The 16,826-nt window shown below is 32.9% G+C and overlaps 1 protein-coding gene and 2 long non-coding RNA genes across 3 annotated transcripts in view; all 3 read left to right on the top strand.

Moving 5' to 3' along the window:
* Positions 3,627-7,683, top strand: LOC107609063. Its single transcript, XM_016310893.2, has 10 exons — positions 3,627-4,248; positions 4,490-4,649; positions 4,792-4,824; positions 4,913-4,963; positions 5,081-5,116; positions 5,234-5,324; positions 6,764-7,001; positions 7,085-7,175; positions 7,259-7,306; positions 7,417-7,683. Exons 2-10 carry the CDS (start codon positions 4,522-4,524, stop codon positions 7,487-7,489), a joined length of 789 nt encoding a protein of 262 aa, XP_016166379.2. The 5' UTR covers positions 3,627-4,248; positions 4,490-4,521; the 3' UTR covers positions 7,490-7,683.
* LOC110264840 lies at positions 9,516-10,221 on the top strand. The gene is made up of 2 exons (XR_002351097.1): positions 9,516-9,959; positions 9,994-10,221. It is a non-coding gene; the product is annotated as an uncharacterized LOC110264840 (long non-coding RNA).
* The window catches only part of LOC107608259, a 2,091-nt gene continuing 609 nt past the window's right edge, over positions 15,345-16,826 (top strand). Inside the window, exons 1-5 of the long non-coding RNA XR_001612782.2 lie at positions 15,345-15,413; positions 15,970-16,045; positions 16,144-16,200; positions 16,305-16,358; positions 16,451-16,576. This is a non-coding gene — a long non-coding RNA (uncharacterized LOC107608259). The remainder of the gene's footprint in view (positions 15,414-15,969; positions 16,046-16,143; positions 16,201-16,304; positions 16,359-16,450; positions 16,577-16,826) is intronic.

Raw genomic sequence — 16,826 nt, 5'->3', positions numbered from 1 at the left:
ATAGTGTAAATATCATAATTATCCTCTTATCTCTTTTCTTGGCCTTATCACGTTTACAGTATAAATAAAATACGTGTTAATTTATTTTGTTTACACTATAAATAATATAAGAGATGTGATGTTTTTCAATAAAAATATTCCAAAATTTATATTTCAGTAATTAAAATATTTATTTTATTATTTTATTATTCACAAAAATTAACTAGTGAAGTGACGCTTTAATTCCACCCACGTGTTCGTGATTTATTGGTTTTTTATGAAAACATCTAGCATAAGAAGGGATATAGTGTTTGGATAAATGACTCAAAAAATACCATTTATTTTACACAAGAGAATAGATATTAAAATAACGATGATAACAGATATCTTTTAATATTGAATGTTAATTTTACATAATCCAATCCCACTTATTCTTAAATTATTTATACTTATAATTTAAACAAGTCTCTTTAATTTCAAGACTTTTGTTTCCAAATTTGTTGAGTTTTGTTAAAATGTGTTTCGGGTCTATTTCCAACCACCATCTCTTTTTTACATATTTTCATGAATATAATAGTATTTTGTTCATTTCAATCAGTTTTAAATTTTTTCCGGACTTGTCACTTTTATGAATTTGTTGAGAAAAAACATAAAAAAAATCAAACAAATATTTTGTACATAAAGAGATACATAAATGGAGAGATAGTGTAAATTAAGGGAATGACCCTATTTAGAAAAAAAAATGGTGGAAGACTAGCATTTCTAGCAGATGGAACATTGCGTGAAAATGGTGGAAGACCAGTACTTTTAGCAGATAGAACATTGCGTTAAAATGATGGTGGAGGCCCAATATTTTTAGCAGAAACAAAAAATATTTTTCACAAAACTAAAAATAAAAATAGTACAATTGTCTCTTTATTTTAAAGTAAAAAAATTTTTAATAGAAGTGATAAAATAATTTTTGAAAAAGAAGTCATATTTTTCTATTTTTTTAAAAGCTCTCCATTAATTTCTCGAAGAATTAAAAGTGTTTCTCAAAAATGATACCAAACACACGAAATATACCCCCTTACCATAAATTTTCTGGGTCCGTCACTGTTTACGGTGCTTACACTCAATCATCATATGATGCTGTTAATAGATGTTGTATTATAAAACCGCCGCGTGCGTAAAAAATGTGCTGCTTCTGGTATGTCGTTCATAGTGGCATTGTGATGGTCTGATGGAGGGCCAAGGGGTCTTGTTTTTGTTATTTTGATGGTAATTAATTAGGTATAACTAATTTGTTGTCTAACGAAAGTGGATTGGACCACGCAGAAGACAGTGAAAATGGGGGCTTTTGCTTTTTGGTGGGAGATAAATTGGATAGTTTACATAGAATTATAACTTAAATTAGTACTAATATGTGATTGTTGCCTTGTTGGAGGTTTGATTAAATGGCGTATCATATGCCTCTTTAATAACTATATCTGGGTTCAAGTTTTATGGAAAAAAAATTCATGTAATGTGTGTGAGTGTGTGTACATAAATAATGTCTACCACTAAGAATTATCTAATTCCTATAGCTTCTAATTAGTTAATCTTGCACAATTTTTTTTTAATTTATAATGAATTATTTTTATAGCTTGATATCTTTTAATATACATTGAAAATTAATTTGTGAGCAATCCTAAGCAAAACATTATTTTGGAAATGACCAATAATAAAAGCACATAGAAAAAAAAGCCACGTAAATTAAAGATTCAGCTAATAAGTATTCAAATCATTTACTATCATATACGAAATGTATTAAAGTTATATTTTTTTCAAAATAAATAATATTGAGTGGTGCTCCTAAAATAATTATTAACAAAATTTACATTAAAAGCGTGTTGAACCTCCACCCAATTGCAAGTCACAATCATGGAGGTATTATGAGTTGACAAAAGTCAACCACAAAAATTTAACATTTTCACATTGGAGCACTCTTAATGCATGGATATGCTTATAAAAACTTTTTTTGGCGATGAATGAAATAGTTGAACACTTTATTATTGCAACAGGTTGAAAAAGAAGTCAATGTGACTGGCGTCGCACACCACAATATATGTTAACCTTTCGTAAGTTTAAATTTCTGTTTTGTGTACAGTACTCCATTTTTTTTAGTTTTATGCATCGAGAATATTTATTTGTATTAGGTGATTTCTTAATTCGTTATGAATTTTTTTTTATTTTTCTTTTTTTCACACCAAAAATTCAATCTTTGCAAGTCAAAATTAGTATAATCTAATTAAAAATTTATATTTTATATTTTATATTTTTTACTCAATTAAGAATTTGTAAGTCAAAATTAATATTGTTTGAGTTAAATGTCTGTATTTTGTATTTTGCAATTTTATTAAGTCAAATTTGTCTCTCATACTCTCATAAAAAATAAATATTACTTTGAGTGTTCTTTCAATTTGATACAGGATGAAGATAGAATGTCCTTTTTAAAAAAAGGTGGCCAACAAACATTTTTCACTTGAATGAAGACATTAAAAATTTTTAAGTTATAATTCTGCGCAAATTACTCAATATGCTACTACAAATAAAAAAAAACCCCAATTTCCAGAGTCTTGTGCACGGCCCAATCCATTTTATTAGATTACAACTTAATTAATAATTATAGAGATTCATGTTGGCTAGAAGGAACCGCTACAAGACTGGATTAAACTTAACACAGATGGAGCAGCAGATAAAAATCTTGACATTACGAAATGCGGTGGCTTATTGAGAAACCACTTAGGAAGATGGGTTACAGACTTTATGCTCAATATTAGAAAATGTACAGCATATATAGCTGAGTTAAGAGGTATATATCATGGATTGAAGGTTGCTTGGGACAAAAATAACAGAAACATAATTCACAATTTTTTCTTTCTTTCTTTTTAAAATAATTAAATTTATTATATTTTTTAATTTAATTTTGATATAATGTTAGATGAAAGATTTTATACATCTATTTAATTATGTATTGTAATTAAAATATTTTTCTATTACTATTTCTAAAAATAAAAAATTTATTCTAAATTAGTAAATTAATCAATTTATTTTAAAATTTTATACACAATATAGATACATATAATAGAACAAAAGATAAAAAATAGGTAATAAAAATGAATAAATCAAAAATAAAATAAAATATATAAAGTCACGAACAAAATAAAATATTAGATTAATACTTAAACTACACTTGTTTGAATTAAAATTTGTAATTGAAAATATCAAAAAGAGAAACAATTAAATTGAAAGATACATAGGGTCATGGAGAACTATATAAAAAACATAAAAAATTTAAAATTTATTTTTTGATGAAGAGAAGATGACCACTAGATAAGGAATAGAAAAAAACGTTGAAAATATAAAAATAAAAAGAGGGTTTAAGGGAATAAAGGAGTGACGACACAAGAATTAAATTTGATTAGGTTAAATAATAATTAAAATGATAGAGAAATAAAAAAAGTGAATTTGAAACTTTAGCTAATTGAGTTTAATTTATTTATAGTGGGGTTATTTAAAATTTGAAGTGGGGGCATATTATATATAACTATATTTTAAAAAAAAAAATTAAAACACTGTGGGGGCAAGTGCCCCCTCTTCTTTACTACTGGGTCCGTCCCTGCTTGGGACATAGGGATTCGAAAAGTTATTATAGAATCAGATTTTAAATCTGCGATAGAAATTCTGGTTCATAAAGAAAAAATAGAGGAACATCCTGAAGCTTTGGTGCGTAGCATAGGAGAGTTCATGAAAAGAGACTGGCAGATTAAGATCAAGCACACTTACAGGGAAGGAAACAGAGCCGTAGATTAGCTCGCCAAGAAAAGTTTAGACATATACCCAAAATTTGTGTTCATTGATCAACCCCTAGGAGAGTTAAAAAGAATTCTTGATGAAGACATTAGGGGCACTATGTTGCCAAGGCTAATTTTTAGTTGTTAGTTTTTTCTTTTGTTGGGCGTAAAGCCCCTTTGTTTATCGAAAAAAAACTTAATTAATAATTATACTTAATTAATTACTATCAAAATAATGGAAACAGGAGCCCCTGACCCTCCATCACAATGCCGGAGCTATGAACAGCGTACCAGAGACAGGCACATTTTCCACACACGTAGCAGTCTTATAATGCACCACCTATTATCAGCATCACATGATGATTTTGAGTGTAAACACCATGGAATTTCCCTAATCCCTATTCATTTTTCACTTCTTACCCGACGCTGCAAAATAACCTTTCTCTCCAACCAGGTAATTTTCTTCCTCCCAATTCGTTTTTTTTTAAATTTTATTTTCTTGTGTTTGATTCTTCTTCCCATTCACGTTGTTGATTAACATGCGAAGTAAAATTTAATAAAGAATAATATCTAGGGCTTCATCTTGCACACTAGCCTTCCCACGTTCTCCGGTTCTATATATCCCAGACATAATGATACAATTAAGCTCCTGTTCCTTGATTCTCTAAAAGGTTTTATCTGTTTTGTGTTTTCAGAAACCCTAGAAAAATTGGAGTTCGAAGGTGGCATGGAACCATCACCATCAACGCGATACAATCTGCGATCTCGTGGTCGTATAATCGGTAACCGCCTTTTGAGGTTACGCCGAGGAGTTCCAGTCTATAATAGCTCCGCAAATCATCATCACCAGTCATGGTTGTTACTTGTTACAAGCTTCATGCTTTCTCTTCTAATTATTATTTGTTTACTTAATTATCATTCCTGCCAAATTAGTGATATATTGTTTTTTTTTTCTTTATGTTTTTCCTTTACAAATCAATTTTGCTTGCAATCAAAGTCAAAAGCCTTGTAGGCCCTCCGTTAAAAAAGTGTGAGTAAACTTGAATCCTGTTTTTTTCCTCCAATTATGATAATATTAATACTTTTTCTTGCAAATAAATCTTGTTTATTCACCAAAGACAAAAGCCTTGTGGACCCTCAATACTTAGAGGCACTGATGAGGAACTAGGGTGAGTCAAACTTAAATTCTTTTTTTTGTAATAGTAGGTTATATCAGTTTATATATATTTCTCTCTCTCACAAATCCATTTATATATTTATCTCTCGCAAATCCATTTTGTTTGAAGAAATCAACGGCCAAATCGTTGTATAAGTAGTAAAGAGTAAGTGCACTTGAACTCTTTTTTTATTTATTTTTGTTTCACAAATGATATCTTTTGCAGTGTAACAATTTGTTATTTACCCCCCATTTTTTCTCTAAAAATTCTGAACTCCTATAGAACACAGAGACAAAGTAGATTATGTTATATGGAGATGTTTCAACCTTATCCATTGGTGGCAATGCAACACTACAACAAAATGCTAAAAGAGGTTAATTAACTTCTCTGTCATTTTTTCTTTAGTTATGTTACTTTTATGTCAGAAAAAAATCCGTTGCTGTTATTTGTTATTTAGGGAGAACAATACTAAGTTGGTTAATGTTACGTTGGTCCAAGGATGTTTTGGACTTCCAATGGTCCGTAAAAACTTTTCAAAATGATTAAAATAAGAGAAAATCTCCACATACAAACGTTTTTCATACAAGTTATTTATTTCTTATTCTTTTTCTTTCTTCATGCCTCCTCTTTTTCTTCTCCTTCTTCTTTTTCCGTGCCTCTTCTTCTTCTTCTTATTCGTTTTTGAAGTGTTTCATCTTCATCGTCTTCTTAAAATATCTATATATCCTTATTCAATGTATATTAAATTTCTCAATTGTCAACCTTTTTCACCTCTTCTTTCACGAACCCAATTCTCCCCCATCCCTTCAGCCCTCTCCCACCGGACCATACCATCACTTACCCGAAAACCCCGCCTTACACCACTCCATGTTCACCACTTCTGATTTATCTTTTTAAGCTCTCACTATTATTTGTGTTGTATCTGTTGTCGTTTTTACTCTGCCAACTGAGAAAGTGTATCTGCATGAACTTTCGTTGTTGAACCTGCGTGAAAATCCACAACGTAGTTGCTCTAGTAAGGGTTTTGTGAGTTAAATTCATGTGTGGTTTTGTGAAGAAAATTAGGGATTTGGGTAGGAGTGAGGGTTTTCCTGAAGGTGATGTTGATGGTGGTGAATTGGAATTTGATTTTGATTGGTGTGAGAAGGTTGTTGGGGTGTTGAAAGGCGAGGTTTTGGAAAATGAGGTTAATAGTAACGGGGAGTGTGAGGTTTATGATTTTGAGGAGGTACATGAATGGGAGAGTGCTGTGGAGATAGAGCTAGAGGGCATTGTTGATCTTGAGGACAATGCTGGGAAGGTGCCTTTGAGGAAGAAGGCGGTGATTGCAGTAGAGGCAACGAAGAGTAATGGAAATGGAAAACTGAATGAACAAATAGTAATGGTGACTGAAGTTGTTATTAGGGCTAATTTAGAGAGTAGGTATATAATCATCATTGTAATATTAATAGTTTTAAAGTGTTTCTATGGCATTGCAAGTTTTCAACTATGGGTTTATTGCTATTGCTAAAAATTGCAGAATCCAAAATGCAATATGAAACCATCAAAATGTGCTTTACATAATCCTAGAATTTTACTCTTCTTGAACCGATGGTTCGCAGAGAAGTAAGCAAATAATCGCAATGAATGTTTGATACTGTAATTCATTCACTGATTTGGGATTGAGAGCAGGGAGAGACAGGGACGTAGGCAAATTTAAAAGAAACAAGGGATAAAATGGAGTTTTCCAATGCTGTGTATTACAAGATTTCCTTTAGTTTTGGTTGTTACTTTGATTTTTAAAAACTTCTGTTGCTACTATTTGTTTTTCAGGAAGAACAGTACAAAGTTTATGATTATGCGAATGGGATTATGACGGCTTTTGAAAAAGTTGGTGATTTTCATCAACTGCACATTTTGGGTGTGCCAAAATCTTTTGAATACATGCAGAACTCACCGGATGATGATGTTCCTGTTAAGCACTTTTATGCCCGGATCCATCAAGCACCCAAAAAGGATACTCATGTAGATTACTGTGAGCCTTTTGAAGGAGAAGGACCTCCATTGAGAGGTATCTTTTCTGATTTTTTTTTTTTACTTTACCTCCAGAATTTATCAAACCGTCTGACTTTCACTTTTTGGAGTATGTTGTAGGTTTGGATATTAGGCGAATCGTTCCCTTGTGCTGTAAATATTGTGGTCTTGCAAATGGGAATGCTATCGAGTCAAGATCATTAGAATTGAGGTCTTATTTTATTACTATCTTTTAAATCGTGTGTGTGTGTGTGACATTATAATGACTGCTCTCTTTTTATTTTGACATTGAAGCAAGCAAGCTGAAGCTGATGGAGAAGATTCGGATTCAGACTACTGGGAGTGAGAATCATTTTATGGTTTCCTTTTTTATCATATCTATCCCATGCATATAATATGTGGTGGATGGTGTTTGATTTACTATGTTGCTTGTCTTTGTATGTTTTATGTAGTGGTTACTCGGACCCTAATCCCCCTAAAAAAGAAATCAGAGGAGCATTAGCAGAATCTAGGAGAAGGCGTTGAACCTACCTTAGAAGACTTTAAGGACCAACGTCCGATCTTGAAAGCACTTCAGGTTATAATGCCAAAATCTCAAGTCAGCACACTTATCTTTATCTGGCTGGATCTTTACAGGCCTTAGACTTCTTGAATATTCTACTATAATTTTTCTTTTATGTAGAATTCGACTTTTTTTAGTGCGGTCTTCTTTATTTTTAGTATTGAGAATTCTCTTTTAAGACTCCATGAACAATTAATGAAAACCTTCATATTCATACCAGAACCACAATGATTCAAAAAAAAAACTTTTGATGTCCAAAAATTTTCTGCATAAGAATTACTAAATTATCACTTATTCAAGAATGAAAGAAGAAATCAAGACATTTTTTTCTTTGATAAAAAAGAGACAAATAGTGGTAATTTAGGCCGAAAGTATCAAATTTTTAATTATTTTAACTTGTGTATTTTCTAAAATAAAAATTTATTAATATTTGGTTGCGATGTGAAAATATTAATTATGAATCATAGTTTTAATATTTGTCGGTGTAGAAGACAATGTCTGCAGAAATGCAGTGTATGCTTTTTTATTGTGCCAAGAAGATTAGTAACATTTCGAAATCTAGTTGGGATTTAGATGGTTTAGTTAAGGTAAGATAGTAGCGATAGTAGCAAGTAGAGGTGTTCGCGGTGCGATTTGATTCAGTTTTTGAGGGAAAAGCCATCCCATCTGATCGTCTAATTAAATTGCGGTTCAGTTTGGTTCGGTTTTTTTGTCAAGGCTATCTGAACCAAACTAAATCAATTAAAATCGGTTTGGTTTGGTTCGATTTGTTCGATTTTTTCAACCAATTAAAAAAAATACTACCATACTATTATGCAAAGTCAAAACATTGAAATCGACAAATAGAAATACATAATAGCTAACAAATTCTTGATCTAATGAAACTTAATGACAACAGAATTCAAATACGACAATTAAAGAAGTTTAATAGTTCAACAGTCATTTTTCAAGTAAGAAAGTGCAACATCATTTAAACTAGCATTATCAACAGTGATAAAAAAAACTTGGGATATCTCCTAGCTCAACAAACATCACTCAATCTTCCTACCAATTGTTTCTCCCTTGTGATTCTTGATAGCACAAAAATTCAAGATTCTTTTTTGCAGTTTCTAATTAGCATCAATATAATGAGCAGTGAGGCAAAGATAGTTCAAGTTTTGCATAGATGACCAACAATCAGTTGTCAAACAAACATTTTGATTTGGTTGAGAGAAAACAGACTTCAACTTAATTTTTTTATTTAAATAAAGCTTCCAACAATCCCTAGCAACTGTGAGCCTTCCAGGAATTGAAAATTTGGGTTGCAAACAACTCGTATAATAACGAAAACCCTCCCCCTCAACATGCGAAAAAGGCAATTCATTCACAATAATCATTCTAGCAAGCGCTTGTCTACAACGATCAATATCAAATGACACGGCAGAATCTTTTATCACATCTTGAAAACAAAGAATCTTTTGGGTAAGATCTAATGCTTCCTTCGAAAATTTTTTGCATTGCGACAACAAGTGATTTTTCATGTTACTAGTGCCATTTTTATGTGTATCACAAGTATAACTAGCCCCACACCAATTACATTTAGTTCTAGGATACTGTGGATTACTAGTTTCATCTTTAGTAAAGTGATCCCATGTCCAAGACCTAGGTCTACAAGATTTTTTCTTACCTTCGTCGGTCTCAGTTTCAGCGGAGTCATCAACGGGAGCTTCTTCAACAGCCCGCCTTTTCCCTCGGCCTCTACTAGCAAGCTTCCTTGTGTTTCGATGAGGAGCTGGGACAGGAGGCAATGCAGTCGGAGATCTGATGCTTGTTGATTCATTCGGAAGAGGAACAGGCGGCAATCCGAATTCGCCCATATTCTCACTTGAACTGACGTCAAACTACATAAATAAATACAATAAATCAAGGCCAGAAACACAACAACAAATAAATTAAAAAACAGCAATAAACTGCACAATAAATCAATAACCAGCAATCCAGCAATACCAATTACCAAGTTATCAACATTCAACAATAAATCAATAACCAGCATCCAGCAATAAACTGAACAATAAATCAATAACCAGCATCTAGCAATACCAAATTATCAACAATAAACTAAACAATACACTGATCTCAATAAACTGAACAATAATTCAATAACCAGTAATACCAAGTAGCAACAAAGTTACCAACTTTACCAATAATTCAATACCAACTTTACCTAACAAGCACTCAAACAGCAAGTAGCAACAAATCAACAATGCACCAGTAAACAGCAAATGGTAAACATTACCTGAATCGGTGGCTCGAGATCCATATTGACTTAGGAGGAAGGCTGAGTGGGAGACTGGGAGGTACTAGGTTGAACTGATGATCGTGGCCAGAACCCAGAAACGCTGCTGGGTGGTGGCATCTCAACTGCGACGGCGTGGTGCTGTTCTGCCCTGTTGAGTCAGTGGGTGGTGGTGTGTTCCTGGCCTTCTAGGTCAGTGGGTGGCGTGCTGGCCTGATGTGAGACGGCTTCGTGTTGGGATCTCTGCTCTGTTCGCGTCTCCACGAAGTGGAAGGCTTCGGCATTGGGATTTGGAGGAAGGCTTCGCGGTGGTGGGACTTGGGAGGAACGTGGGTGCCGCAGGTGTGGCTGGGTGCGCAGGTGTGGAGATTTGGAGAAGAGAGAGCGACTGAGTACTGAGCTAGGTTAGGGATTGGGGATTTGGGGGTTAAGGTCAGGGACGCTCACACTCGCGCAGCAGCACTCGTTTCATTCGTTTGGGGGAGGGTGGGGTTAGTAATTTTTAGGGTTTTTTTCTAACCGGTTCGGTTCGGTTTGGTTAGAGTTTTCATGGTCAAAACTGAAAACTGAACCGAACCGTAAAAAAATAGCTAAACAGATTTTTTTCGATTTTTTCGATTTTCGATTAATTCGGTTCGGTTCGTCGATTTAATTCGATCCGGGTCGATTTTAAACACCCCTAGTAGCAAGTGAGTATGCTAGGAAAGATTAGCAACATTTCCAAATCTAATTGAGATTTGGGAGGTAAATAAGCGGAGATGGTAGTGGGCCTAGGCCTATTGGGTTTTTTTTTTCTGACTGTTAACTGGAGAAAACAAGTAGGCTTTGTTATAGGGACTTTGCGTCTTTGTGACAATATGGTATTGCATGAAGTCCCCCCTAAAAACCGTTTAATTTAATTAATTTGTTCAACTGACTTAATTAGTTTTGATAGAATGAGGCAAAACAAAACAAATTTATATAATGGGAATCATATCCCACCAGAGACGACGAGACCTTCAAGTGATATGCTTGTATTAAGAAAATAATTAAAATATATTGGAGTTATCAAAATTAAAAATACATCTAGAAAGTAATCCAAGACTAGCATACTATATAATATTGTTACGGATCCGGCCCACGGATCTTTAAAAAAAGTAATCTATCACATTAATTTACTTACGAAACTTATTTGTGAAAAAATAAAGTGTGCTAGAAACGCTTTACCTATACGTACAAGATATGACATCATAGGTAGTTGGAGAAAGATTAAAAGTCCATTTATGTGTAAGAAATATACTTTTTGTCTTTTGAAAATTAGATTAAATACATTGTAAAAATGATTTTTCTTTTTGCTTTTTTTCGTCATGAAGAAAATTCTAATTATATATAATTTTACGAAAAAATATAAATATTAAATGAAGGCTAAACATAGTATCCCATTTGAGTTTTTTAATTTTGCTCGTTTGTTTTTTGGCTGACATAGTCCAATTTTAACTTTCAATAACGTCATGACCAAGTTCTTGTTGAATTAGGAGATATCGTGAATAAAAAAATAAAAAACAAAAGAAACTTTCAATAAAGTGTTTCTTAATTTAGCTTCTATTAATTGAACCTTTTTTGCGTAATTTTTTTTATTGGATTTATGCTGAATTTTTTTTCTGAAGTCACCAAAGATCGAAGTAACTTTTAGGTAATAAAAATTTTAATATCATTTCATACAATTATTTTTTTAAAACATTTCGGTTGATAAGAGTTGGGATGACAATATACACCGTATTTGTGGGTACCCAATCCAATTCAACTCAATTGAGTAGAGTTACCAACTCGATCCACAGCAGGTAGGGCATGGTGCGGGTTGGATACGGGTGCGGGTTGGGTGTGGATACGGATTGAATCTCAACCTTATCTGACTAACCTGCATCTTATATATGTATATGTTATATACTTATATAAAAATATATTACAAGTAGATGTTGAACCAAAGACTTCTCACTAAATACAAAGATCCTTAGTCACTAAGAGAAGATCATTAATTGATAATTTAATACGTATTTTTTTTTACATAAAATTCAGTTATATTTTAAATTATCATCAAGTTATATAATAATGTTGTATCTTTTTGGTAATCTGCAGGTAAGGTCGGGTACCCGCGGTCCGCGGATTAAGAACAGATAGAATTAGGGTTGGGATATTCTCGACCCGCAAATAAGATAGAGTTGAATTTATGTAAAAATCTTAACTTATGAATAAAATTAGGATTGGATCTAAACCCTATATTATCTTACCCATTGTCACTCCTAGATAAGGGCAAGTATTTGAATAATTATATTAAAAAAAAAAAACAATGAAAGTCTTGAAGAAATAAATGTAATATTAGTGGTGGTGATAATATATATTGGCAATTGCAAGGAGAGTTGAGTGAGATCCAAGTATGCATGTTTCTTAGAATATCTTGAACCTTGCATTGGAATCTCCTCTCTCACATGGAGGTGATTACTACTTCTAGAACTTGGGAATAAATCACGCATTATTGAAATCTTTTGTTCATTCATCATTATTATCATTACCGTATACTTTTTCATTTTTAAAATAAGTACGGTTTTTACTTTGATTTTCCAATGAATATTTTATTTTTTTAATAAATCTAAAAGATAAAAGCAATACTTATTTTAAAATAGAAAGAATATATTCAATGACCAGCTCAAAAATAAAGTTTTTCTTAATCAATCTCTTCATTTATCAAAGTACGTGTAGAAAATTTGATCAATCATAAGTAGTCTCTTTATAAGTTAGAATCCTTCATATATGTAATTATTCAGTTGTAATCATAGTAAGTCTCTAAACTAATTCATTAATATATGTAATTTAAAACCCTAATTCCAAATTGCATGCAACTCATATATAATTAATTTTATCATACAATTGATCATATTTTTAATATGTCTTTTTACATAATTTTTTTATTTTGTCTAAATTTTTGTATGTTTTTTTTATTTGTCTTATTTTTTTGGAGTCAATAAAAATCAAAGTCTCAAATTTTAAGTTATAAAAAATATGATATTATATTATAAAATTATTTTTTCTAATAATTTAAGCTAATAAAAAAGGCATATGAATGGGATAAAATTATCTTAAATTTGCTCCATATGATGCCTAGTTTAGAAAACAACAATAAAATAGTGAGATGATCACAAATTTGTTGAAATAGGAGTGGTTCACAAAGAAGATGGCACAAGTTTTAACTTTTAAGCAATCATGACATGAGACCATATATATTATTCATATTCTAAATTCTTCAACCTGAAACTCAAAATTCGCAAACAAAAATTAGTATATGGATTTCTCCAAAATAAAATAATAACAATAATAAAAGGTGCTTTTAAAGTTTAAAGTCTTTTACGTCTCGATATTTTCTTGGTTATACGACTAAGATCGATATCTTCCTCTTTAATTTGCACCAAGGAAACCCAATTTTGGGAAATCAACTTGTTTGCAATAGAGCATGACCATCCAACTAATACCTTAAGGTTTAATGTTTTTTGGTTGATGAATTTGTAACACAGTATGTGAGTTTTGATATGAAGGGATAATCTATATTAAAAGAGACTTTATTTTTTGAATTAGCTATATAATGTATATTTGTGTTATCATGGTACAAAGAGTTTAGAAAAGAAACGAAGAATTATTTTAAAAAATATTATTTTTATTATTCATATTTTTCATCTGTGATTACAAGGTTCTTACCAATATATAGACCAACAGTACGCTAAGAGTACACTTATTATGGAATAATATCCTAATAAATTACATTGATTTGTTTTCTAATTCTCTTTGATATTTTCCTGATTTTGTTCTCTAATTATGATATTCTAATAATTAGTGGGACAGGATTTTCGCTATATTTAATTTCTATTTTTAGATTATGTAATTTACAATGTTCTATTGTGAATTAAGACCGTTTATATTAATGTTATATTTTATTTGTAGTTATTAGTGATGGTTTTTGATGACGATTTTAGACAGTTACTATCTGTTGTCATTAATAAAAAAAAAAGCCAACTTATCAAAACATTGTGATTAGAGTGTGTTGAGAGCAGGGGTGCACATGGTCCGATCCGACCCGAAGATCCGACCCGGCTCTGAATATTTTAGGGATTAATTTGGTGTGATTTCACCGGGTTTAGGGTCGGGTAAGGGGTCTCAAAAATAGACCCGGTCGTTATTTTGGGTCAGGTCCGGGCCATAGTTCGGGTCACCCGAATTCGGTCCGGTGGCTCGATCATCATACACAATTAATACTTTGTGTTATTAGTGACGAATCATGGCTATTCTTATATGGAATTTAAATATTGTAAACCTTAATATTTTGTGTTATTAGTCATTATAAGACTATAAGTTAATGTTTTATGTTTAGAATGCATATATAAGACTTTAGACTAATGCATAATATTGTGTTATTTGTATTGATTTAAATATTTGGTGTTATTAGACAATATTAGTATTGATTGTGATTATGCTTTAGTATTGATTGTGGTTATGCTTTAATTTTGAAGAAGGGTTGGTTCTTGTTATATTTTTCTAAATGAATTTTACCATGTCAAATAATGGTTGGAGTCTTGGAAGTTTAGATATTTTTACATGCTAGCTTACAAGAAGGTATCAACGTAATGTAATGTTAATGGCCCGGTTTTTACCCGGTTTTCACCCGATATAATTGCGGCCCGAAAGTATATTGGTTTCATCGGGTCTAGGGTTGGTTTCGGGTCTAATAAATAGACCTAGTGTATATTTCGGGTCGGGTCTAGATCACATTAAACCCAGTTTCACCCGACTCATGTACACCCCTAGTTGAGAGTAAACTTTTCCACTGTGATGCTTCAGAGCTTCCATCAATGCGATTTATGTTGTGTGAGCTTTTTCTATATCCTGTTTCATTGAGTATTCGTTTTGAGTTTTTTTTTAATGTATTTTCTCTGTTTGCACTTCGCATTTTCACTTCTAAATTTGTATATAAAATTCTTATTCTCTTCTTTTCAATGTTCTGAAAATCGGTTCGGACCGACCGGTCGAACCGGTTGAATCATGAACCGTAAAGAAAGACGGTTCGAACAAACAGTAAAACCGCAAATTTCAAAAACCAGTTAAGCCGCTGAACCGACTGGGAACCGGTCGGTCGAACCGAATCGTGACCCGGCCGGTTTTTGGAATGCGCGTCCAAACGCGATCGTTTCAATCTCTGTGGGTAACTCCATATGCCCAGAATCCCAGATCCAGCCTCCAGTTTGCCCTAACCCCTAACTCCATCCTCCCAATCTCATCGTCCCTCACCTCCGTCCCTCACCTCCATTTAGCACTTCAGCCACCGCCTTGTGCCGCCGCCGTCGTGACAGGGCTCGCTCCCTTTCCCTCCATCGCGCAGCAGCCATTGCAAGCTTCCTCCCCTTCCATCGCGCAGCCACCTTGGGAAATGTTGAAGCCTCCGTCGCGCAGCCACGTCGCCGTCGTTCCTAGCTTTGTTGGTCACTCGGTTCAAAGGTGCTCCACCACTGCTCCTTGTCTTGGTCACTTGGTGTCTCTGTCAGTCTGTCTCCCTCTTGCATGCTCTGTTGAAGGCATCTTTGAGCTTCCAGGTAATTTTTTGAACTGTGAACTGAAGGCGTCTTGGTCACTCTGCTCCTTGTCTCTGTCCCTCGTTACAATAATTGTTTGATTGAATAACTGTTGCATGTCTCTGTCTCCCTATTGAGTATGATTTAATAATTGTTTGAATCTATGAAGCTCTGTGAACTGAAGTCTGATATACTAATAATTTGATATAGTGATACTGAACTGTGAAGTGTGAAGGCTGTGAAGCTCTGTGAAGTGTGAACTGAACTGTGAACTTTGTTTAAGCGTACTTGATTCATAAGCGTACTTGATTTATAATTCTACTTTCTTTGCAATTGTCTCTAAGCATACTTGATTTTTTGGATTTAGAGTTATTTTTTATTGAATTTCTGGATTTGAATTTTGAATTCGTGTTTGATCTGCAATTTCCGTTTGATTCTTCTTATTGTTGTTGTGGTTGAAATTCAAAATTGAAATCTGATTCCTCTTTTTCATCAATTTCATATTCTAGACTTGTTCATTATCTTTGCATTTAAGTGAGCAATTATAATCTGTTAGCTGGTTATATTACTCTTCTAGGACAAACTCTAGCGATGGCTCAAGGCAAGAGAAATATGGAATGACTAACAAACCCCGAGGAGAGCCTGAGGATGCGGTTTGTAAAACTGATTTTTGAATAGGTTCAATTTTTCATGTTTTATTTGTTAGTAAAGTAAAGTGATTGATTATAACTGGGTATGGTGCTTTTATTAGCATCGATCGAACAAAGGTGAAAGAGGTGTCTTCCGAAGTATCAAAGTATATCCACTGGTAATGTATTAATCTTATGCTTGTATTTGAGATGTGAATGAATCATTCTGTGTATGTTTCTTATTTGAATTCCTACCCCCTCTTTCTTTCTTTTGTCTTTATAGGAACCAAATGACAAGAGACTTAATTATGAATCACCTACAGATTTACTTAGCAAGGTACTTACAAACTGTATTCCATTTCTCCAATGTTAATATGATCCATACTTTCTTTGATATATATTTAGCTAATATTTGAGTCTGATTTGCAGCTGTCCCTGGTTTCTGAAGTAAAAAAACCTGCAAAAATGCCATCTAAGGTGCAGCCAATTTCCTAGGTTCAGCTATCTCAGCACTCATATAACAACTTAAGATTCTTTTGAGTGGGTAAAGGCATGGTGATTCCTATTCAGAAAAACATTTTCTTTGAATGATATTTTAAAGCTTACATTAGACTATAATTATATTTTCATGTGTTTATTTATATTTTATTATAAAACGGTTTTTTCGGTTCAACCACGGTCGAACCGGTTGAACCTATGAACCAGTGAACCAGTAGCTAGAGCGGTTTAATGACCGGTCCGGTTTTCTGAACCTTGAAAATAACAGAGTCATTATGGATTGGCCTCCTTTGTTTCTCAACAAACA

The sequence above is a fragment of the Arachis ipaensis genome, chromosome B07 (assembly GCF_000816755.2).
Source record: "Arachis ipaensis cultivar K30076 chromosome B07, Araip1.1, whole genome shotgun sequence".
NCBI lineage: Eukaryota > Viridiplantae > Streptophyta > Magnoliopsida > Fabales > Fabaceae > Arachis > Arachis ipaensis.
The sequence above is the reverse complement of the archived record's forward strand: the minus strand, read 5'-3'. Positions and strand labels throughout refer to the sequence as shown.